General features: G+C 34.2%; 1 protein-coding gene across 1 annotated transcript; it reads right to left on the bottom strand.

The window, feature by feature from the left end:
- Positions 1–3,637: 3,637 nt before the first annotated feature.
- LOC306639785 (olfactory receptor 4P4-like) lies at positions 3,638–4,585 on the bottom strand (the record flags this gene model as incomplete). Its single annotated transcript, XM_079103520.1, has 1 exon — positions 3,638–4,585. The coding sequence occupies exon 1, from the start codon at positions 4,571–4,573 to the stop codon at positions 3,638–3,640; it is 936 nt and encodes a 311-aa protein (XP_078959646.1). The 5' UTR covers positions 4,574–4,585.
- Positions 4,586–26,473: the final 21,888 nt, after the last annotated feature.

Here is a 26,473-nt window from a genome sequence, read left to right as displayed (position 1 = left end):
AACTCCTATAGATGTTGTTAGCAGCTCATCCAAATTTCAACTAAATTTTTACTACTATCAGAACCCCGAGATTGTTTGTGCAGGCAATTCACCAGTCTTCCTAGACTTAGTAGCTGTCTGGCACAACTTTAAGTCAATGGAACCTAAAAAACAGTTTGTCATAGAATTTTGGGAAATTTTTACTTCATTATTAACTTCTGTTTCCTTTTCTTTTTCTTCCTTCTTTCCTGTGGTCCTCAACCCTGCAACAGTCATTTTGCAATCATAAAGACAAAAGCCTCATGAAAAACATGGTACAGCAAGAATTTAGAAGAGATCTTGATCTTGGATTGATGATTCAAACAACTCTTGCAGTGACTGTAAGTGACTGTATCATTATTTCAAATAATCCAACCATCACAGAGAGCACAGGGTCCTGTTTTGGCTACTTAAGAGATGAACCAGTCAAGAAACCCCTAGAAGCTTGGGTTATAATCAGTAATTTCCTTTAATTGAACATTTTCTCCAGCTCATGAACACTTACATAGTATGGGCAAATTACATAATCTTCAGAGTTGATAAGGTCATCAGACTGGAAGAAGAGAGAAGTATTGAATGGGCCCAGTGGAAACACTAGAGGTGAAAACTGGCTGTGAGTGACACAGTTTTACTAATACAACAACAAACCTTTTGTAGCTGGACATAAATAAAATGTTTAAATTAAAGGTATTATATTCTACCTATCTTATGTGTAATCGTGGGGCCATGAAATCATTACACCTATGTCCTTTTACACATTTATTATGGAATTCAAAATTCTTGAGGGATGAAAAGAAATACTACATGTGAAAACAGAATATTTAGAACAAAATACTAGGAGCTGCATGTTGTTATTAGGACTTGGAAATCCAAGTTGTGGGTCCACTGGCAGACTTCGATATTTAGAGAATGGAACCAGGAAAATGGGCAGAACAAACTAAAGTTTGTCAAGTGTCCTATTTCCTCCCAAAGAAAATGGTAAAACAGACACAGCCTTGCTCTCAGTAAAGAAATTTCTACCTCACACCATAGTTGCCTTCAGAGACACACAATAACATTTGTACATCCCTCTTCTCATCAATAGGTAGCCTAAATATCTAGGGAACCAAACACCTGTGCTTCTTTCACTAGGTTACTACTAAAAACAGAACTTCTCCTGCTCTTGGTAGTGGACAGGTAATGTTGCAAAGTTTTTTAAAGATTTCAGCATCAAAGTCAGAGACTTAATTACAATTTCTTATTGACCAGCCTGATTAACATCTCTGGACAAGTCCTGTAAGTTCTCTGAAATTATAATGATGAAAGCAACTACTACTACAACATATATGATATAAACCTAATCTAATCTAATCTAATCTATCTATATGTGTGTGTGTGTGTGTGTGTGTGTGTGTGTGTGTGTGTGTGTGTATACTTGGAACATTATATGAATTGTGTCCAAAGTCACACAGTTGGACTATCATTAATGGATCTTTTGTGTTGAAAAGTTAACTTCCTGACAATCACAAAGCACCAGCCACATCACATGTCCTCTGGACCACTTTCAGTGATATATTCTAATCACAGTGGCCTTAGTAAATGAGTTAGTGGAAATAAGGAGGAAAAGTGTTAGAACCTGCACCACACACACATATTCACTACACAGTATATATACAAACACACTACACAGAAAACATATATGTCCGTATATAAAATGTATATGTGCACATAATATACAGAATATACATATCTTGTACTTTCTGTGAGTGAGAGTAATGATTATTTCAATTCAAATTTGATGTTGTGAACTCAGTTCAGTTTATGGTTCATTTTATAGTTATAACAATAGACTGTGATCTAAAAATAGTAAAGATTACTCTGCTGACCACTCAGTTTTTCTTCTACATTCCTTCAAGTCTGTATATAATAAGGTTAGTAAAGAAATAAGTGTATTAACATTGAGGTAACCAATTCTCCTCTATTACAACAAATCCGTACTTCAAACTTAGTTGATTGTAGACATGAAGACTTGATGAAATCAATCTATATAATATTTACAACAAAATAGTAAGCGTTTTTTGGAAAGATTATGGAGAGCTATTAGGTACATTATGGATTTAATACAGCAATGATACTCCATATGCAGCTGATAACCCAAGCCTCTATGGGTTTCTTGATACTGGTTCATCGATTAAGCATTTGAAACAGGACCCTGTGCTTTCTGTGAGGGTGATGAAGGGATTATTTTAAATAATGATATAGATGCTTGAATGATACAGTCCCTGCAAGAGTTGTTTGAATCATCGATCCAAGATCAAGATCTCTTTCACATTCTTGCTCTACCTTGGGTTTTTTTTGTTTGTTTGTTTGTTTGTTTTGAGGCTTTTGTCTTTATGCTTGCATAATGAGTGTTGCAGGTTTCAGGACCACAGGAATGAAGGAAGAAAAGGAAAAGAAAAAAAAAAGCTAATAGGGAAGCAAATGTTTCCCAAAATTCTATGACAAACTATATTTTAGGTTTCATTGGCTCATAGTTGTGCCCAACAGCTACCCAGCTCTAAGGGAGACTGGTGAATTGCCAGCACAAACAATCTCAGGGTTCTGATAATAGTAAAAAATTAGTCGAAATTTGGATGAGGTGCTGGCAACATCTATAGTAGTTTGCAAAATATGAACCCCAAAATAGGGCTTGCCTGCTTAGTAAACAGAAGCATAAAGTGTCAGTTTGGGCCTATCCTATGAGTGATTTTTCTGGTTATTATTATTTTCTCAATGTTCTATAATAAATATTACTTTTATTAAACAAAAATATATTGGCTTACTATAAATAAAATTATGCAATTATAAGATATTTTGCATATTTTTAAAATTGTTTTGTGTGTTTATAATGCATTTTTGTCTGTTATTTTTTTTTTCTTAGATAGTAGCAGAAAAGTTTTTTGGATTTGACTGAATGTCTATCCATTTGTTTCCTTATTAGACATGAATGGGCAGGAAAACACATTTTATATAAAAAAGTTCTTGTTTTATGGGAACTCCTATTCATTCGGGACAATAGGTGCAATACACATAACAGTATTTTCAGTATTTGCAATTGACTCCTTCCTTTCGCTAGTTATTCTAGTTCTTTCAATGGAAATTCAGGATATTTGAAGTCTTGGATCTATGTTATAACAAATTCTACAGTGCTGATTTTGTTGTTGTCAAACTGATTTCTACATACCACTATATGATGTTTATGTGAATACCATAAACTTAAAAAAAGCATTTTAATAATGTTTCAACTTTCCTATTACCACAAAATATGTGTCATTTTTGTTTCTAAAACCAATGTCCATATTTTTTAAAGAAAAATACCATTTAAATCATATTTATAATATAACTTACTACTCAAGCACCACCTTATTTGCTTTGGCTCAAATGCTTTCTTATGCACACAAATATACCTATGTGATCTCAAAAATTCACAAAATCAAGATTTCAACATTTTTTTAGATTTGATTAAAATTGCATTATTCATTACTTTAAATGCCTATGTCCTATTGTTGTCATTCACTGTGTTAAAGAGTATGAGTTTCTAGCTACTTAATTGACATCTAGTCTTTTTTCTATTATAAGTAAACAGCTGATAATCTTTAAATTAACTATATGTTTCCTTTAAGAACAGAATATGAGACCAAACTTTTCTCATTGCATTTTTCATCTCAGTATTTCTCAAAGTATATATCAAGGGATTGAACATGGGAGCAATGATTGTGTAAAATAATGCAAGCACTTTATCCTCAGGGAAAGCAGTAGGAGGTCTAAGGTAGGAAAAGATTGCAGGCCCAAAAAATAGGACTACCACTGAGATATGAGATGCACAGGTAGAGAGGGCTTTGCGTCTTCCTTCAGCTGAGTGATTCCTTAAACTGAATAAAATAATAGCATAAGAGAGAAATAAAATAACAAATATGACTAATAGGATCACTCCTGAACTGACAACCACAAGGACACCGATCACGTAGGTATCTGTACAGGCAATTTTTAGCAAAGGAAAAATATCACAAAAGTAGTGATCGATTTCATTTGGACCACAGAAAGGCAAGTCCACTGTCATAGATAATTGAGGAAAAGAATGGGCAAACCCACCAACCCAGGCAGCTAAAATTAGGAAGTTGCATTTTGTCCTGCTCATGATCACCATGTAGTGGAGAGGTCTGCAGATGGCAACATAGCGATCAAAGGCCATGGTTGTAATAATGAAGATCTCAACGCTGCCAAAGAAGTGCATGGTAAAGACCTGTAACATGCAATAACCATAGGAAATGGTTTTAGTTCTCTCTAGCAGGTCTCCAATCAATTTGGGTGTAACACTGGAAGTATAGCAGATATCCAGAAATGATAACTGGCTAAGGAAATAGTACATGGGTTGGTGGAAAAGAGGGCTACATAGAATGGAAATGAGAATCAGAGAGTTTCCTACCAGCAGGGCAACAAAACAGAGTAAGAACAGCATGAAGCAAAATATTTGCACATCCTTGTCATCAGAAAGTCCCAGAAGAATGAATTCTGAGATGTTTCTCTGGATTTCCATATGTTAATTTCAGTATGTATATTGAAAAAATAAATTTATTATCTGTGAAAATAAAGAAACCAGAAATTTAAGTGAGAAATGAAAAACCTGATCACCATACTATAAAATGCACTAATTAACTTAACATATAGAATCATAATATTAAGTAGTATTGATTTACTGAAAATACATTGTTTCTTATTTATTATGTCTCATTTTACAAACTTTTTTGTGAAAATTTAAAATGGGTGGTCAGAACTAATTGTGCATTTTACTCATTTTTACTTGTGGTTATTTAAAAATATTTCAATCCTATCCTGAAAATTAAAACCATGACTGTCATTCACATAACTAGATAATATAAAAGCTAAATTTGTCTAAGACAAGGTATTTTTTAAATGATGTGACATTCTTATTCAAAAGGGAAAATAGCAACTATAGTGAGAAGTATTATTATAGTTAAAACAAATGATTTTCTTGCCAGTGATGATGGTAAACAAAGCTCTTAAGAAACTTTAAACCATAAAATGAAGAAATAAAGGATATTAAGCAGTCACTGAACAAGAAGTCAGGACAGTGGCAGTGAAGAGAACTACATACCAGGAAGAATGAAAAATGAGCTGACCAATGTGATCCTCCAGCTGATTGTCAGACCCTCCAGGCCTCGTTTTCCTCATCTGCACCAAGATAACATTGCAGAATTCAGAATGCAATGATGAATCCATGGAGCACAGTGAAATACCCGAGTGTCATGTGAAGGTGATGACTGGTAGGTATTCAATTCCTACACTTTTTCCTCTTTAAGTTCATAGTTCAGCAGCAAATGAACTTGGGATGCACACACATACTCCAGTGAAGAAATCAATAGAAAATCGCACAGTGTTAACACACTGTGAATTTAATGAATGTGATTAGGTAAACTACAATATTGATATAGTGTTTGTAAATAATAGTAAGATAGACTACTGAGAGTTATGTTACTTTAGGTCCTTTCTTAAAACTAATCATAATTATGTTTCATTCATTCTTTTTCATTCTTTCTCTTTTTCTCTTTCCTCTTTCTCTCTCTCTTCATTTTTTTTTTTTTTTTTTTTACTTTTTTACTTACTTCATATTTTTTTTTTTTACTTGCCTTTAAACCTATAGGCAAACAATTTCTTTGTTTGGGGGAGCATTAAATAAAAGTTCTGCAAGAGTAGTTATTTGGTTATACAACATTATACATGATCTTACATTTAAAGTACTGTTTCCTCCATATATTTAAATATTGTTAATGTATCAGAATGTGACATGTTTAAGCTTACCTCAATCAGATCAGATGAAAGTAGTCTATCATAGGATAGAAAGTATATTGAAAAATGAGACATTTTTCATTGTGTAAATATTTAATCAGCTCTTCCTTGATATGAATATGGAAGAGTACAGGTAAGCCTGAGAAAGGAACAGAGCAAAAACCATGGCCATCTTAAAAATGTCATTTCACTCCACTGTTCCTAACTGAAATTGTGCTTATAATAAGGCTCAATTAAAAATTAAGAAGATGAAAACATTTTATAATAACCCAATTATCACATACTACAAAAACATTAATAACATTGAGAATGAAATTGTATAGAACAATTTAAAGAGTATATAATCAACCTAGAATTTTGTTGGTGGAACTCTCCACAAATCTAGTTTCAGGGCTAATTCATGAACCATCAGGTCTGAGTGAGTGTAGGTTAGATGCAGGCTTCATCAAACACAGTTCCTCCCTCAAATACTCACCTTCCAATTCTTGTCCTTCATGAAAATCTGGTATAAAGGGCAGAAAGTTGCAAGGGAGGCATTCAAACACACCAACATCGATTCTCTGAAAATATTTTGGAAATCTTAGCATGTCAAACTCTCTGTAAGTTTGCAAAAGAAATATACTACACTTGTTAGCTAAATCCATCTGCAATGTAAATGGTAGAATTTTATCCTCCAGAAAAGCAGATGAGAATTCTGAATACCTACTCAACTTCAGATTAAAGAAAAATAAAAAATTACTTTGAAATTTTTAAAAATATTGACACACATATTAAGAACAAAGGGTCATTGGTTTTTTGCCCCTGACTGTAGGGGGTAGTTTAGGAAGAGTAGGATATAAACTTTTAAGCATCAATGCAATAATTAATAGGTCTTTGAAAACCATAAGATCATTCCCTCAGGCATTTCTGAACAGACCCTAGCCAAATACTGCCAAGACTCTGCTCATGGCAATGTCCTTGGTGCCTTTCAGCATTAACTTTCCCCTTCTGGGTTTGTTTGGCTCATGCACTATTTCCCCTAAGACACTAAAATGCTACATCAGGGCAGTGCAGCAGACTGCCCTCTCTGTGCTCCTCCAGGTTTCTGATGGTTCTGAGAGAAATAATGTAGCCTATAATAGTATGAGTCTAACTTACATGAAATCTGAGATGAGGAGAACCAAAGTCAGGCATTCAACTTTTAAATCTGGATAATTATTAAAATCCTAGGTGTCAAAATAGATCAATAAGCTCAGTGATTCACAAGATCCTAACTGGCACCAAGTCATTTGTTGCTAGGAAAAAGCTTTGCTGGAATGGATGACTGTGAAATGAGCAACAAAGTAAAGGAAAAATAAAATATTAAGCATTGTTTATGCATGTGCTATGCACTGAAGAAAATAATATATCAAATAAAAATATCCAAACCATCAGAAGAATGCTGAGTAATATATATTCTTATCATTCAGTTTTCTATATCTATTTTGTGTTCACTGTGCTTTAACATTAGCTTCACCCACACACAATGATGTTCAATTTTCTCACCCTGCGTACCATAAGCAAATTCACAGATTAAAAGTTTCCTCATAAATATAAGACTTAATAAAATAAAATTATATGGCATAATATCTGGTTAGGATTAAACCACTTAGGAAGTTAATGAAAAAGAGTTTATGAAGAGATTATTGGGTGGTTTAAATTCTTTATTTTACACTATAATGTGCCTGGTGACATGAGAAAGATTTTTATTTTTCATATGGTATATAACATTATTTTCCTAATCAAAGACTGCATAGTTCTTCTTTTTCCTTACATAATATGCATATGTACGTAAATCTATTTTTAATTAAAGTTTTATGAAATGTTACATATAACAGAGAATTTTTCTGTGTGTTTTTTTATTGTGGTTGTCATTTTGCTTTTATGTTTTTGATCCCCCACCATATGTTGAAAGGACTTTCTTTTCTCTTCCTGTATGTCTTATAAACTTTCATCACTAATTATTTCACCATATATCACTTTTCTAATTTTGGGTTTCTTACCCTGCTTCATATATATATATATATATAATCACATCCACACTTTTTAAAATAATTTAACCTTTATTTTCTTTCTTTGTTTTTATGTGGTGCTGAGGTTGAACCCAGCACCTCACACATGGCAGGAAAGCACTTTACCACTGAGCTACAATCCCAACCCAGTTTGTTCCATTTTTTCATATTTGTATATTGTTAATAAAATACTACAATGCTTTCAACATAGAAACTTCACATTATACCTTGGAGTAAGGTTATAAAATTCTACTAATTTGTTCATCTTCTAAATTATAGGAGGTAACAGTTCTTTTGTATTTCCATATTAATGTAAGAATTGGGAAAATTCAGAACAAATCACCTCAGAAAAGTTTCATAAATTATATGTAGGTATAAAATTATTAAAGACAGAATCTCATCTGATCAGGAACAACAAAATAAATCAGAATATGGTTTACACATCTATCATGGCAGAGCTCATTTGTAGCAATTTCCAACACCAGAAGAGCAAAACAATCTCAATTGGGAAATGTAAATTTCATTAGACATGATAACATATGTCTACAAAAATACTGGCAAGTGTCCTTCACAGCTAATTTTAGCCTCCAGTGTTCCTTGTCCCATTAAAAACATCTAATATTCATCCATCTTATTTTTATTTGACAATTTTTTGGCTTATGTCATGCACTTGTGCAATGAGTGGAACTCAGCTGAGTTACAGTATCCCTTTAATACAATAAAATAATGATACTTTTTCAATTACCAATCAACTTCTGTAAAACAGAACAGAATTGCTCAAATACCCATTTACAACAACAAAACTATCTTAAATATTGTGTATATAGTCACATTCTGAGAATTACATTTTATCAATTAGTTTTATATATATACTTTGCAGATATTTTTGGAGACATTGGACATCATGCTACAAACTATAATGCGATGGAAAGCAAGTTCTGGAAAGAACACCTAGCCAGAGGCTATTCAAGATGGTGGGCTAGAGAAAGGCTACTTTCCTACTTGCTCTATGGTTCAGGTTCAAATAGCAGGAGTACTGCTTCTTTGTGAGGTGGATAAAAGAGGGATTTTACTAAAACTCAATATTGGACACTCAGTGTGTCTTAGACCTAAAATTTGGGTACATTAAACAAAGGAGAAAGACTACATTGGAGCTAAGCTAGTTGGGGCACCAACAGCAGCAGTGGTAGTGGCACTGGTACAGCAAATAGGGAGGGAGAACACTGAGAAACTGAATGAACAGATTTTATATGGAAAAATCTGAGATTAGAAAGAACTAAGCCCCACCTGCTTCACCTTCACTCATAGAACTCTGCAGCAGCCACGCCCTGGGAAAGCATTGATTTGGTCTGTGAAAACAAAACTCCAATTGCTACTTTTTTCCATCCCATTCTACTTCAGACTGGGTAAAAGTTAAGCTAAGAATTTTCTAAATTAGCCTCAATCTTAGGCCACTCAAAGACAGTATGGTGGACAAAACAAAACGAGGGAGAGATTAACAATCCAGCTCTTGTCCTCACTCTGAGAACATAGTCCAGAAAGAAATGATAATAAAGACAGTTGGGCATAAAGAGTGTAGAGGTTCAGGTCATGACAAAGTACCTAGGAGCATAAGTCCTTTGAGTGAGCACACTCCTCAGGACAATAAAGGTCTTCTGTTTATCTGGTTTAGAAACATTCTGCAACTCCTCTGTCCTTGTGGCCTGGGGAAATTATCTTATTTTAAAATCATTTGCAGTAGTTGACTCTGAGAAGCAAGCAATTATATGATCTGCACATGTGCAAAGCTAACTGTAATAAAGCAACCTGATATGACCTTGAAGTAGATAATAAAATTGAACTGGCTTTCCCACAAGATCCACCTCTTACTGTATGCCATTCTGTGTGCTTACCTCTTTATTTGCTCTCCTCATACCTTTATAGCTGGACACTCTTAAGATTTACAGCTGGTGCCCTGAGGAGGTGCCTTTCTGGAAATGTTGATGGGAGAAGGGGATAGCTTACTGCCTGGAACAGGCTTTTAAGTGCATCTCTCATTGGCTGATACCCATCCCACTGGTAAGCTAGGGGGTATTCCCTTTCTGATACTCAAAGCCATCATTTGACTGAACTTTCTTATTTGCTTAGTAAGGCTAAACATACTGTAAGTAATGCTGATCTTTCTGCTTTGTTGTCTGAAATAGATTCTTGCTGTTCATGGTATCCAGAGAGTAGGTCCTTAAGACCAAAATATTGGGAAGATATAGGTAAAAAATTACATGAGGAACCATGGGCTCCTATACCTGTGTTACATGCTTGGTATTTGTGCCATTATGCTATCTCAAAAAGAGCCTGGACAGCACCACTCTGATAGTCTCTATGACTCTATGACTGAAGTTTTCCTCCTCTCCCCTGCCTCCTCCTCCTTCTCCCTCAGTTCCTTCTCATTTATCTGAATGTCTCAGACAGCTGCTGAGGGAGAAACTCATACATTGACTATCAGTCCCATTAGATTAAATAACACTAAACCCAATTATGGGTTGCCTCCCTGACCCAGGATCAAAGGACGGGGTACACTTTCACCTGCACATGCAGATTCACCATTGCAAATGTTTCCAATTCAAACAGAAGTTCCTTCCAAAAGTACCTTCATGCAACTAGAGGGAGTACTGGAATAGATTTGATTACTACTGAGAATGTTCAAGTATGTCTCCCTGTGAAAGTTTGTAATGAAAGAGGAAATGCAGGATTTGCTTCCACTATCGGAGCATATTTACCTATTACTGAAAATACACCAAAGTTAACCCTCAATTTAAATGAGCAGCCAATCACAGAGCTATTGGACACCTGTACTGATGTTACAGTTATACCCCTCTCAGTATAGCCTTGTGCATGGCACTTACAAAGAGCCACCCAGGTTTGGGGCATAGGAAGCAATAATGAACAGGTTTCTAAAAGCTCTGTTTGCCAGGCTCCACCCCTTCCAATGCACAGCAACTTATTACTCATATTCAACCATACCTATGATGATACCCTTTGCTATTTGAGGCAGAGGCATCTTACACAAGTTACAAATGTCTGTGGAATTCTGTTTTTTGTAGGGGCTTCTGCAGTTCTGACCACCTTGCCATTAAAATGGAAGGTCACCACTCCTGTCTGGGTAGAACAATGACCATTGACTAAGAAAAAGGTGACAGCTACAGATGACCTCATCAAGAACAGTTACAATCGGGACATATTGAACATTCTACCAGTCCATGGAATATGACTTTTATCATAAAAAAGAAATCAGGGAAATGGAGATTATTATAAAATTTAAGAGAAATTAATAATTGTATACAACCTATGGGTTCACTTCAATGTGGATTGCCTTACCCTAACCTAATTCCTCAGGATTTTTCCTTATATATAGTAGACCTAAAAGACTGTCTTTTTACCATTCCTCTCTTTCCTGATGATCAAGAAAAATTTGCCTTGACAGTTCCTGTTTTCAGTCATCATGAGCCTGCTGATAAATATCAGTGGAAAGTTCTTCAAGCTGTGTTAAATAGCCCCACATTATGTCAACATTTTTGTGAATAAGTCTCTTCAGCCTTTCTCACAATTATCCCCACATATTCTTGTTTGTCATTATGGATGATATTTTGATTGCTGGGCCAATACTTACAGAAGATACTTTAACTAAATTATAACACATGCTATTACAATCTGGCCTCCATGTGGCCACAGAAAAAAATTCAATGACAACTCTCTGTTAAAGATTTAGGACATAAAATACTCCAAGATTATTCCATTCCTCATGTTCCAAAATTGACTCTTCCTTCCAAATTTTCCTTAATTCATTTGCAACAATTTTTAGGACATTTAATTGGGCCCAACAACATATTTCTTTAACTACTGATATGCTCTCACCCTTTCTTCAGCTGTTAAAAATGCAATAAAATCCCACCAGTTTTTTTTCAGTTAACTCCTACACTGACTACAGTTCTTCTGTGTGTTAATGAAAAATTATCTGTAGTTTTTATAGATAGACTACCAACACTCAATGTTCCTTTATCTCGAATAATTTTTACTGGAAAGCCTTATGCCTTTGCTACAGTTGTTGCCATTTATAACCAATTTTTGTATATAATTAATGGTTATATTCTCCTCACACTTCAGAAAGAAATGTTCTACCATATGGGTTATAAGTATGCTCAATTGATCTCAGAGGGTTGCAATTGTATTTTCTCTTTTAGGAACTGATGTTAATGTACTTTATCTTACTCATCAAAAAACTTTACATTTACAATATTTACAATTTTCTTCATATTTTCAAGCTATCTTAACTTATTTTTTAGCTCCTGTTGTTTTCCACGCACTTCCAGATGAACACCTTTCCTTTTTGTGTCAAGTATCTCCTGCTTCTTCTTCTATAATTTCCTCTATTCTGTGTTCCAATGGGATTACTGTTTGTACTGATGGAGTAAAACAATGGGGTGTGGTATCTATGTTCACTGACAAAAAGTGGACTGATTATTACACATTGCCTCAAGCTTCTCCTCAGCAAGCAGAATTAGCTGCAATTATTTTGGCTCTTCATGTTTCTCACTGCCTTAAACATCATTACAGATTCTCTGTATGTATATAGTTAAACTGATGCCTCATATTTCCTCTGCAATATGGTCACCTCATTTGAACTCTAATTTGTTATCACTGTTTATCACTCTTCAATCTCTTTCACAGGATAAGTCATCTCCAGTATTTCTTGCTGACATACATAGCCTCACTAAAATTCCTGGACCACTCCCTGAAAGAAATGCTCATACTGATGATACTATAAATTCACTTTCTCCTCTCTTTTCAGATGCTGTGTAATCACACAATTTTTTTTTTCGCCAAGATGCTCACTCTTTAAAGAAACCTTTTCTATTTCCTCTCAACAGGCACATTTCATCATTAATAATTGCACTCATTGCACACCCTTTCTTTGCCTTCTTGGAAGATCATGAACCCTGAAGGTTTACATTCTAATGCTCTGTGGCAGATGAATGGAACCTCTTTTCCTCCCTTCTACCCATGTTCTTTCTTACATGCTACACAGATACATTCTCAGGCCTTATAAGGGTCAGTGCACATCATTCAGAGAATGTCTCAGACTGTATCTCTCATTTGCTCTTCTGCATTGCCACCATGGGTAAACCTCATCATTTGAAAATTGACAATGTCCCTGCTTCTATTTCTAGCTCAATTTTGTAATCAATGAAATATAATTCTAACCTATGGATTTCCCTCAGTCCTACCAGACAGGCCTTAGTTGAACATGCACACCACATGCTTAAAATTTGCCTTTTAAAATAAAAACAAAGAAGGGGATTTAGCCTTGCTCATGTTCTTAATGCTCTCAATATTTTCTTGTTCACTATGAATGATCTTAATGTACAATATGAAGACAATACTTGTTCCTGGTCCTCGACCTTGGACAGACACTTTACCCCTAAGGAACCACTATCAAATATTTATGAAAAATACTAGATTCTACCAAACTCTACATGGCGAGACCCTGCACCTTTAATTACATGGAGGACAAGATATGTTGCTATTCTTAGTTCTACTGGCCCTGTCTGGATTCCTGCCAGGTCTATCAATCATCATGAGTTGGCACCAATGACTTCACAATCCAATTTTCAAGTTCCGCTTGACCCTGGATGAAGAGGACCTTGATTCAAAGAAGGAACCTCTGACAAGAACAAGAGGCCCAAGGAATCCCCAGACTTCTAATCATCTAGTGACTTGAGGGGAAAAAAAAGCATTTAACCACATCTGCTCAACAATTGCTAGCCTGATAGATTTAGAATGTACCCGGAAAAATTTGGTTACAGTTCTGTTTGCAAAACTTACCAACTTCCACAAGTATCTTGGTTATTATTGTGTTATTTCTCTGTTGTTGTATCCCTGTGGGTGGTGCCCCCATAGGGAAATCTGTTCCATCTTTGACTTTCTAGACTCATAATATTTGTGTCCACTTAGCAGAAATTGTTGATTCTTTTGAAAATTTGTGTCCATGAAGTTATTCTTGATAATAGAGCATCTATTGCTTATTTGCTGTTGTTTCATCATAAGTGATGCTATAAATTTAATATATGTTGTTTCAATTTAACTGACAACATTAATCCCATTCAAAAGGAATTAGATCTTCTTGAAGACATTGTAATGAAGGTGCAAGAAGATGATGGAGGTTGGATTTATTAGATTGGTTAACCTCATGGTTTCCAAATTTTATATGGATCAAACAGCTTTTTACTGGAGGATGTTATTGATACTTGCCTTATTATTCTGTGCTCGTTTTTTCTTAATATCTGCCTTGCTTTCTCCCTCCACATTCCTTAAACAAAAGACATGTCATGTCTATTCAAAAGGCCATACAAAAAAAAAAAAAAAAAGGCAAGTTGTAAAGGTTCAGGCCATGACAAAGTACAGAGAAGTGTAAGTCCTTTGAGTGAGCACACTCCTTGGGACAATAAAGGTCTCCTGTTTACCTGGCTTAGAATCACTGCAACTCCTCTGACATTATTTATTATAAAAAACATTGGTACTAGTTGACTCTGAGAAGCAAGCAAGTTAAGTGATCTGCACATTCACAAAGCTCACTGTACTAACATTTCAGGTTAACCTGATATAATCCTAGAATAGGTAACACAATTGAACTGGCTTTCCCACCAGAGTGACTTCTCATTTTCATTGAATCTTTTTTTCTTTCTTCTTTTTTTTTTTTTGTTTTTACCATTTTGATTGATTCATAGACATGTATGCATACACACATATATATTTTGTCATTTTTAGAATTTTTCAAATTTAGCTTTTTTTTTTTTAATCTTGTCTTCCGAAGATTAGGAATTTTAATGAGCCTATATTTTGTATTGTTTCTCATTTGTCAGTTTATTTTTCTTTCTTCCTCTCTTTTCTTTTGCTTATGATACCGCCGTTTACTGGTGATGATTCCTACTTCCTCAGGTGTTGAAGTATAATTCCAGAGAAGCATGTGGAGGCAAGTGTAGAGTAGAAAGTAAGAAGTTTTATTAAAGAAAAGTAAAAGTAAACTTCTCCCGGGTGGAAGAAGGGGACCAGAAGGTAGAATCCATAGAATGAACAAAAATCTTGTCCTTTTTATAGATTTTTTTCTCCTGTTCTTCCGCCTTATCTCTTTCCTTTCTGCCTAGTGACTAGGCCTGGCTTTACAGGTGAGATGCATAAAGTGAGAAGTGATGGGCAGGGGAGGGCCAAAGTGATTCAGCCAGGCAAGTGCCCAGGGTACATCAATTAGCATCTCCTTGTCTGTAGTCCCTGACAAGGGCAGGTAAATTTGGTAATCAATGGGCTCTGCAGATCTTGATATTCCATTCTCCCAGGGGCAGTCTCCAAATTCTTGGGTCTGATGGCTTTGATGGCCTCCATTTCCTCTATTTGAACCGATCCCCTATTTCTACACTAACTGCAATTCTGGCTTCACTTATGCCAAATTCTATTGTTCTTTCTTTCACTCTCCTTTATTTTGTTTCTTGTATTATTTCTCCTCCTTCCTCATAATCATCATGTTATATCTCTTCTACAATTCTCTGTTCAGTTTTTGAAATTGTGAATGTTTTGCTACCTTCCTATCACCTTTTCTTTTCAGTTAATCAACTATACTACTATTAACTTTTAGCACTAATTAGTTTCATAACTCCCGCTTCTACAATTGATGCTGTTGCAATTATTACTGCTGTGGATTACATAGTTTACATCTGTCTTTTGCATTAATGCCAGATATAGTTGATAAGTCACTTACAGATTTTGCTGTTGGCAATTGCCTACTCTAACATTTCTGGATTTTTGATGTTGTTGTTGTTCTTGTTTTCTGTGGATCTGAGCATTGTAGGTGTCATAGTAGGAACCAAATATTTAGTTTAATGCTGTATTTTTTTTTTTGCACTTGTCTTTGCTATTGTTTGTTTCCCCCCTGTTCTTTAATAGAAAACCTGTAGGGACACTATAAATTCACAGGGTAAAAATAGCTGCTTAACTAAATTTAACCAAAAGAAAGCACACCTTACTCCACACACAAATAAATAGCACTCAGCTATACTTTAATACAAAGAATAGAGGAGACAAAATCCCAAACTAATGAAAAGGCCCCAAGTAAAAACAGGGGTGGGACCAGAGGCCCCACGTAAGAACATCCATTGATAGAGAAAACACAGAGAGGAATAACACAAAGGTTGTGGATACCACACTTACAAGGGGATCTCAATCCAGATTATTGTAGGACACTTGGCATGTAAAGACTGCATCCTACAAGGGTCTACATATAGGAGTATAGAGAAATATCTCCCAACTGATGTATAAATCCCAACACATGAGTACAAAAATTATGAAAAAGCAAGTTAAAATAATGTCACCTAATGTTCATACTTCATCAGCAAATAACTCACTAAATATTGAAATGGATGAAATACCAGAAAAGAAATTCAATTAAATCATAAAAATGATGAATAAAGTCCAAGAGAACATATAAAAACAACTGAATAAATAAAGAATTCACTATATAATATAAATAAGAAATTCAATAAGGAGATAGAAATATTAAAAAAAAAACAGAAATCTTCAAAATAAAAAACTCAATAAATCAAAGAAAATGTGAGTTGAAAGTTTCTCTAATTCCATAGATCATGCTAAACTAGAATTTCAGAGCTAAAAGACAAAGTGATCATTCATGGATATTCAGAGTATTTTAAAAATTAAAAAAAAAAATAAGTAACCATGAACATGAACAGAATATACAAAAACTCTGAGACATTATGAAGAGATCAAATTAAAGAACCATTGGAATTTGGGAGGACTAAAAATTGTGGAATAATGGAATGGATAAATTCTTCAGGGAAATAATAACAGAACATTTCCCAGACCTTCAGAATGAGAAAGAAATCCAGAAGAAGGGGGAACTCAAAATCCCAAATAGTCAAAATCAAAAGAGAACCTGTTCATGACACATTATACTAAAAATGCTTACCATACAGAATAACGGCAGAATTTTAAAAGCCTCAGGAGAAAAAAATATGGTCACATTTAGAGTCAAACCAATCAGAATCATTTCTGATATCTCAGCACAAACACCATAAGACAGGAGGGTTTAGAACAATGTGTTCCTAGTCATAAATGAAAATAACAGTCAAGTAAGACTGCTATACCAAGCAATGGTATCATTCAAAACGTATGAAATTAAGTCTTCCAACATAAGCAGAAACTGAAGAAAAAAATCATGATTACTAAACTGGCACTACAGAACTTATTAAAGGAAATACTGCACAAAGAAGAAATAAAGAACAAACCTAAGAACTCACAAAAGGCAAATACCATTTGAAGAGTAGCTAAGCAAATTATAACCCCAACCAAATTAAACATGATAAATACATAAAACTGGCAGAAATAAATAAACATCTTTTTCTAATGACATTGAATAAATGGTCTCAACTTTCTAATTAAAAAACATTAACTGACAGAAAGCTTTGAAAACAAGATTCACCAATATTTTGTTTCCAAAAGATTCAACTTACAGGCAGAGATCCACAGGATGAAAGTGAAAAGATGGAAAGTGATATACCTGAAAAGAAGCAGGAGTTGCTAGTCTCATATTGACAAAGTAGATTTCACATCAAAACTAACTAGTAGATACAAAGACCACTTCATACCAGTAAAGTGAACAATTCAACAATACGTTAAAACAATAATTAATATTTAGGCCCCAAAAGAGACACCACTCAAGTTGAAAACCCAAATAGACACCAGTACAATAAAATTAGGATATTTCACCACAATTCTGTCACCATTAGATAGGTCATCCCAGAAATATACTCAGTAGAGACAATTTGGACCTAAAAAATATTATATATCAAATGGATCTAACACATATCTATGGAATATTTCATCCAACAAAAGCTAAATACATTTTTCATGAAAGCTTCTCCAATGTAGAATATACTTCAGGCCACAACACAACTCTTAGCAAGTACAAAAATCTTGACATTATTTCTTGCATCTTATTGGATCATAATAGAATGAAATTAGAAATCAGTATACCCAAACCCTATAGAAACTATATAAACAGATGCAAATTGAACAATTTCTTTTGAATAATGAATGGGTGATAGAAGAAATCAAGGGACAATTTTTTAAAAAAATACTTAGACTCAAAAGAGAATAGTGATACAATCAAACTACTGGATAAAAGAAGGCAGAAGAAACTTTAGAGCTATGAGTACCTACATAAGAAAATCAGAAAGAACCAAAATAAACAGCTTGAAGATGTATATGAAGGCCCTAACAAAAGAAGAACAATTCCAAAACAAGCAAAAGGGAGAAAATAATTAAGATATGTAAAAAAAAAAAAAAGACAACAAAGAATCAATGAAAACAAGAGTTGATTCTTTGAGAGTTTAAACAAGATTGATAAGCCCTTAGCCAAACTAACCTAAAGAAAAAGGGAGAAAAATAAAATTAATAAAATAAGAGGTGAAAAAGAATTGCTCACCACAGACATCTCAGAAATCCAGCAAATCATTGGAGACCATTTTGAAAATTACACTCAAATGAATTGGAAAACCTAAAAGAAATGGATACATTTGTAGACAAATCCAATCTACCAAAACTGAATCAAGAGGAGATATAAAACCTAAGCAGACCAATAACAACTTGTAATGAGATACAAGCAGAAATGGAAAAAAAAAAGCCCTTCAACAAAGAAAAACCCAGGATCAGATGGATTCTCAGCTAAATTCTACCAAACCTTTAAAGACAAACTCATACCAATTTTACTAAACTAATCCATGAAAAAGAAAGTGATGGAAAGTGATACAATATCACGTATATATCAAAGCCAGATAAGAATGCATCATGAAAAGAAAAGTAGAGCTGGGCGAGGTGGTTCACGCCTGTAATTCCAACAGCTTGGGAGGTTGAGGCAGGAGGATCACAAGTTCAAAGTCAGCCACAGCAAAAGTGAGCTGCTAAGAAACTCAGTAACACTCTGTCCCTGAGAAAAAATACAAATAATAGGTTCTGGATGTTGCTCAGTAGTTGAGTGCCCCTGAGCTCAATCCCTGGTACACAAACCCCCCCACAAAAAAAGAAAAAAAGATAATGAAAGCAAACTAGAGGCAAATATCCCTGATGAATTTTGATGCAAAAATACTTAATAAAATATTAGTGAGTAATTTTAACAACATATTATGGAGATTATACACCATGACCAAGTTAGTTTTATTCCAGAGATACAAGGAAGATTTAATATATGCAAATCAATAAATGTAATCCATCACATTAACAGAATTAAGGTCAAAAATCACTTTTTATCCCAATAGATGCAAAGAAAGCCTTTCATAAAATTCTGCATCCATTCATGATTAAAAAAACACTGATGAAACTAGAGATAGAACGACCCTATCTCGACATTGTAAAGGCTTTATATGGAAAAAAAAAAAAAAAAAAAAAAAAAAAACAATGTTAACCTTATAGTGAATGGGAAAAACTCAAAACTCAAAGAAAAACCTTTAAAATCTGGTGGGATAACACAAGGCTGTCCACACTCACCACTCCTGTTTAATATAGTGCTAAAGAAGCAAGCCAGAGCAATTAAACATCAGAAGGGGGGAAAAAAAAAGAGTTAAATACAGGAAAGGAATAAGCAAATTAGCACTGTTTGCAAATGATATGATTTTTTATGTTGTTTTGTAATTAACTATGTTTTGATTCATTGTACACAAATGAGATACAACTATTATTTCTCTGGTTTTACACGAAGTAGAGTCATATCATTTGCATAATCATATATGTACGTAGGGTAATGAAGTTTGTCTCATTCTATTACTTTTCCTTCGCCCACCGCCTCCCCACCCCTCATTTTCCTCTATACAATCCATCCTTCCTCCATTCTTGCCTCCTTCCCACCCCCTGTTATGTATCATCATTCACTTATCAAAAAATCATTCAACCTTTGGTTTTATGGAATTGGCTTATTTCACTTAGCATGATACTCTCCAACTCTAATCATTTACCTGAAAATGCCATAATTTTATTCTACTTTTTGGCTGAATAATATTTCATTGTGATCATCAAGATAATATGAGTTTACACCTAACTTATCCAAAAATCTCTGCCAACAGACTGATCGAACTAATAAACAAATCTGGCAAAGTCGTAAGTTACAAAATCAATACATATAAATCAATAGCTTTCCTATATTACAACAAGGCATCTTCGAAGTGAGAAAAAAATCAGAAAAACAATTCCATTCACAAAAGCCTAATAAAGAAAAAGATAACCCAGGCATAATCTAACAATGGAGGTGAAACTCCTCTATAATAACAACTATAGAACACTGAAGAAAGAAATTGAGGAAGACCACAGAAGATGGAAAAACCTTCAATGTCCATGAATAGGCAAAAGTAATATTGTTAAAACAGCTATTCTGCCAAAAGCAATATAAAAATTCAATGCAATCCCCATCAAAATATCAATGACATTCTTCACAGAACTAAAAAAAAAAAAAAAAAAAAAAAAAAACAGTTCTAAAGTTCATTTGGAAGAATAGAATACCCAGAATAGTCAAAGCAATTTAAAATCAAAAAAGCAATGCTGGAGATATCACAGTACCTGATTGGCAAATATACAGTAGAGCTATAGTAGCAAAAACTACATGGTATTGGTGTAAACACAGACACGTACATGAATGCTATAGGGTTGAAAACACAGAGACAAGCCCACACAAATGCAGTCATCTGATCCTTGACAAAGGTGCCAGAAACATATATTGGAGGAAAGACAGCCTTTTTAACAGATGGTAGTGGGACAACTGGTTAGCCATATGTAGAAAATGAAACTAGATTCTTATCTCTAACTGTAAAATAATTAACTCAAAATTTGATCAAAGACATCAGAATTTGACCAGAATCTATGCAACTCCTAAAAGAAAATGTAGGGTCCAACTCCAATTTTTAGGCACAAGCAACAACTTTCTCAATAGGACTCCTTAGAACTCAAGAAATAATGCCAAGACTGAATAAACAAGACAGCCTCAAATTAAAATCTGCTATACAGCATAAGAAACAGTTTGGAATATAAAGAAGGAACCCAGAGAATGGAAGAAAAATCTTTGTTTGTTAGCTAGTTACACTTCTAATAGAGGATTAATATCTACTGAAAACCGTCGCTTCTTTGCTGCTTCTCTTAAGGAAAACCCTGGCTGAACTGATTATCATACAGCCAATGGTAAACACTTTCTGCCCTTCTCCATACATAATCAGGACACCATTTGTTCTCTGCCAGTCGCCATCTTTAGATGCATGTGGTGTAACCCTGGGCCCCAGGGTTTTGCCGGCCACAATATCTAGAATATATAAAGAATGCAAAATCTTTACACCAAAAACTCAAATCATCCCAATAATAATTGACATTGGCAAATTATATGAATCAAACAGACACTTCTCAAAAGAAAAAAATACAAATGGTCAAGAAATAAATGTAAAAATGTTTAACATCATTCACAATTAAGGAAAGGCAAATCAAAACTGCACTGAGATTTCAGTTTAGTCAGAATGGCAGTCATGAAGAATACAAATAATCATAAATGCTTGAAAGGATGTGGATTAAAGGCAACACTTTTACACTCTTGGTGAATCTGTAAATTAGTCTGCCTTTTAACCTAGGTATACCACTTTTTGGTATGTATCCTGAAAAATTAAAGTCATCTTATTACAGTGATACATGCCTACCCATGATTTTAGCAGCATAGTTTACAATAGCCAATCTCTAAACAATCCTAGGTGTCCATCAATGGATTAATAAGGAAAATACAGTATATATACACCATGGAGTTTTATTTAGCCATAAAGAAAAATGGAGTTAGGGTATTTGCAGGGAAAAAGGCTAAACTAGAGACCATCATGTTAGGTGAAATAAGTCAAGTTCAGAAGGTTAAGTCATATCTTTTCTCTCATATGCAGAAGCTAGAGAGGAAAAAGGGAAAAATGTTGGGGGTGGATCTCATGGAAATCATAAGGAGATCAGTAGAGGAAAGGGACCAAGAGCTGGAAGGCAGGGAACAAGGGGGAAGTCCTGGGGAATGCCTTTGGCCAAATTATATTGTTATAGTGTGTGCATTTATGTATATGTAAGAACAAATCCCAACCATATGTACAACTACAATTGACCAATAAAAATGTGGGAAAAATAGAAAGATTCCCTAGACAATAAATATTTACTTCATAAGTTTATAGGCTTATAATATGGTAGCATAATATATTTTAACTAATCAAATACAGTTGTCACTTAAGAAAAGAATATGAATCCAGACGACAGTATGATAACTCATTCCTCAGAGATCACTTCTGAACACAATGCTTTTCCTCAATATTCCAGAGGTTCACATGACTCCAGGAGGAAGGAAAGCGATTTCAGAGGTAAGAAAAATTCTAAGAGTTCCACTATCACAAGGGAAAGTTGGAGAGAGAGATAATGAAATAGCACGGTTCAGGTTATTATACCAAAATGTAAGATATTATGTAACAGAACTGACATTTTAACCTATATCTGATCCCCTATTATACCCTCCTAATGGCTATTCTACTTTATCCAGTAAAATAGAAATCCAGGTGTTTTCGAAACAGAGTCTTTCTCCATCTGTATAATTAACTATTGTAAAACTTTGACCAAGTCTCTTCTCTTCTCTGAGCAGAATATATTTGCACAGAGAGTCCCAGTCTCACAGAGACATTCCACAGATCCAAATATTTATTATTATTATTTTTTAAACCAGGGTCCTAATTAGAGTAGAGAATAAGCCTGAATTAATTGGTAAAGTTTCAGTGACTTTTTCCCAACGCGTTTGTTGAGGTTCAGGATATGAAGACGCAGCAAATAGGGAACTGGGGACAAGGGTTGTTGGGCATATAAATATAATAATACTAATGCTGAGGGTCATACAAAGAGCAATAAACCACTTCAGGCAGAAGGAGAAGCCAAGGCAAGAACAAAGGGACCCAAATTCCATAAAAGACCAGACCCTGTGTGAGCTGTGCCATTCTCTCCATGAGGATCTACTCAGTGTCTGTCCTGTGCACCTATCTCTCTGTCTCTAATGAACTCCTAACTGTTACTCTGTGTGATTCATTTGAAATCCTCCCTGCAGGATCACAAAAACTGTGGTTGCAGATCCCCATCATCACTTCAGTCTCAGGAGAGGAACTTGGTGTAAGTATTAGCCTGCTCTGGATTCAAAACACAGCTTATGTTCTTTATGTATACATTCAGAATATCAACATCTAGTTTTTATTTGTGTGTAAGAATCTGAGGAGGCAAAAGACAAAAAGGAATTTAGAGAACAATTCATTGAAATTGTGAAACAAATTTCACTATAGAACAACTAGAGGATTAAAACTACAGAAAGCACAGTAGTGTTATGAATGTACCCTAACATTGGTGCAGACTTAAATCTCAAGCTTCAACTCAACAAATGGGCCCAGTCCTGCTGTACTTACTGAACCTCAGTTAGGCAAATAGAGAGATCCATGAAGAGAAAGATGCTTCCAAGCATTGACCTTAGAATCTCTACTAGGAATCTGGTGTATACCACATTGAAATACCAACCAGTTCCATCATATCCTTTCTTTTCTCTTAATCTTAAACCATATATATGGATATGAAGTAATTATTTTATGGTTAAGAATTTTAAACTCATCTTTTTGTTTAAAATATAACTTTCAGTTAAAGATGATCTTCTGAAAGTCTTCATTCCATATTTAAATCCCTAAAGAAAGATGCAGGTGAGGAATGGTTTGCAAAGGAATAATAACTACAGTTTGAAAGAAAAAACAATGACACCATCTTTACATCAATATTGTTGAGAAATGGGATTTAGTTTTAGGAATATTAGAACACATGGAGAATATAAGAATTCTTCCATGGCAATTCAATGTGGATTGGTTATTTAGAATTACATCATACTTATAATAAATAAGATTTTGAAATAAAAGCAATGGGTTTAACTCTGTGAAATGGTTAGTATAATACATTTAAATATCATATATTGAACAATACCATTTGCTAAGCACTGTACTACATACTATTCAGATATCTACCCATTTCATCTTCTCCATAACCTGTTCTTTATGTTGTCTTCAAATCAGGAAACTGTAATATAAGATCACATATGAACATATCAGAACACATATCTCAAACTATGTCTGTATAATGGGACATTCATACTTTTTCCACTATGCTTAAATGTTTTCTCACAAATATAAATAAAAGTTTACAATCCAAATTTTGCTTTCAGTTACCATCCAGATTTTCAGAAATATCCTCTTTTGAGAATATACACCTGCAAAAATGTTCAGAACTCAAAATATTGAATTTATCAAGATCATACTTCTCTAAAAATATCAATTATTTATTCCACTTAAAATTATTTTAATAATATAAAGAAATTTGCTTAGTACTAAAGGTATAACAGTTCCCCGTTATCCAGGAGAAATATGAACCAATACTCCCAGTTCATTCCTGAAACCTCAATTAGCACCAAATCCATATGTATCATCTTTGCTATAAATACACAAATTTAATGCCTTTTACATTTTAACTTAAATCTTGTCATCCATTATGATTACATCTTTTACAATTAGAGTTGAGGCAAGAACAATAGAGAAATTTGTTTTTTCCTTTTCACAAATTTCATAGAATTGCCATTCATTTTTACCCTGGAGCTGAGTAACCTCAGCTAATTTTTTTTCCTTAAGTTGAGAATTTTCAAATTTTCCAAAAAAGGAATAACTTTACTACTTCTGTTGGCATATTCAAATTGCCAGGGTCACTACTCTAGCATGTTCTGGCCAGTATTAAATAAAACAGGTAATACTTGCACACAAACATGTGATACTAGGCCAGTTGAGCTGATAACCAAGACATTTGGCAGAGCACATACACCGTGTCAATTCCTGGAAGAGGATGATTCATTCCCTGAACTGAACAGAGAGGAAGGACATGAGAGTTCATTGTGCTGTTCATTACAGTGTGCAATTTATATCATGAATCATTTATTTCTGGAATTTTCCTTTTAATCTTTTTAAATTACATTTGACTATGAGCAACCGAAACCACAGAAAAAAAGGACTTCCATAGTATTTAATAATAAAGCTACAGAAAATATTATCCTGAAGGAAATACGTTAAACTAATTCCTCTTTAAAATAAATAGGGACACAACATGCTCAATCTTATTACCATTTTCTTTCAACCTAATTCAGCCCTCCACCAGCACAAAGGGTGAATAAAAACCTCAAATGTAAAAATTAGAAATGGCGGTATTTGAGGAGGGCATGCTATTGTGCACAGAAAACCTAAAGAATTTATAGATATTATTAGAAGTAGCACAGCAGGATAGTGACTGACCATGAGATTAATATGCAGAAGTCAATTGATTATTTCAATATTTCATATTTCCTCTACCTTGATAATAATTTTCATGTGTGAAGTCTGCCTTTTCATAAATTACTTTCTGTAGCTTACTTTTTTTAGTGTCTTTGTGGTACGTTTCTTCATCACTTTACTTTGAATCATGAATCTCATGTTTCCCACACTTAGAATAATTATTCATATGTTCATGTTAAAATATGCCATCTTCCTAATCTTTATTTAACATATTTGTTCTTGATACTTGAATTATTTTAATCTGCTTTCTCTGATATTAATACCTTTTTTCTGTTATCTAAGAACTATATTTTATCAATCTTTTTAAAGATTTTTGGTGGAATACATAGAAATTACAACATACTTCTAAATTAAATGATGAAGCTATCTTAACGATCAGGTAATGCCTTTGCTACCCACTTAGTTGAAGAACCTGATAAGTGATGACTGCCAGGTCTTTTTTCTCTGTCCCTATGTCATGATAATCCATTGACTACGAGCAAACATTATGACATTACACTTTTAGATCAATTATAGATAAGAAACAAAGTAGTGGATTGTAGGAATAATGACTAGAACTGACCCAGGAGTAGTGAACTTGAAACAGAGATTATGGACTGTGTATCTGTAGTGCGAACTGTGTGTCCTTTTCTCACTGTCCCTAATAAACTTTCCCCTATTAGTTGAGAGACTCCCCTGAAATTTTTTCCTGTGGGATCATAAGAATCTGTTGCTGTGAATTCTAGAGGTTGATTTGCTTCTGACATCTCCTTCTCTGCATCCAGGAAGACATCCAGAATTAGCTATAGAAACTGTTGTATTACTATGGTTTAAAGGTTTGATTTTCTCTATGATTAATGATTCCATGCATCTTAAGAACAATGCAGATGTCTTTTATGAAGACATAAAAGTGTAAAAATACTTTATATTGAAAGTATAAAGATACTTTATACTGAAAATATAAAAATAATACTTTCAATTTCATATGCTATCAACATTACTATATTGAAAGTTTGAGTTATAGATGGAAAATCTACAGACCCCAAAGGTTAATTGATGTGGTCATGTTAAGACAGCAAACAAGGGGTAAAGCTGAAGCTTCTTTGTTCTCTGAAAAACTATTCTTCTTGAAGGGGGTTAGTCTGG

This window comes from Sciurus vulgaris (assembly GCF_902686455.1).
Source record: "Sciurus vulgaris genome assembly, chromosome: 11".
In the NCBI taxonomy this organism is placed as follows: domain Eukaryota; kingdom Metazoa; phylum Chordata; class Mammalia; order Rodentia; family Sciuridae; genus Sciurus; species Sciurus vulgaris.
Note: the sequence above shows the minus strand (reverse complement) of the source record. Positions and strands in the feature narration are given on the sequence as shown.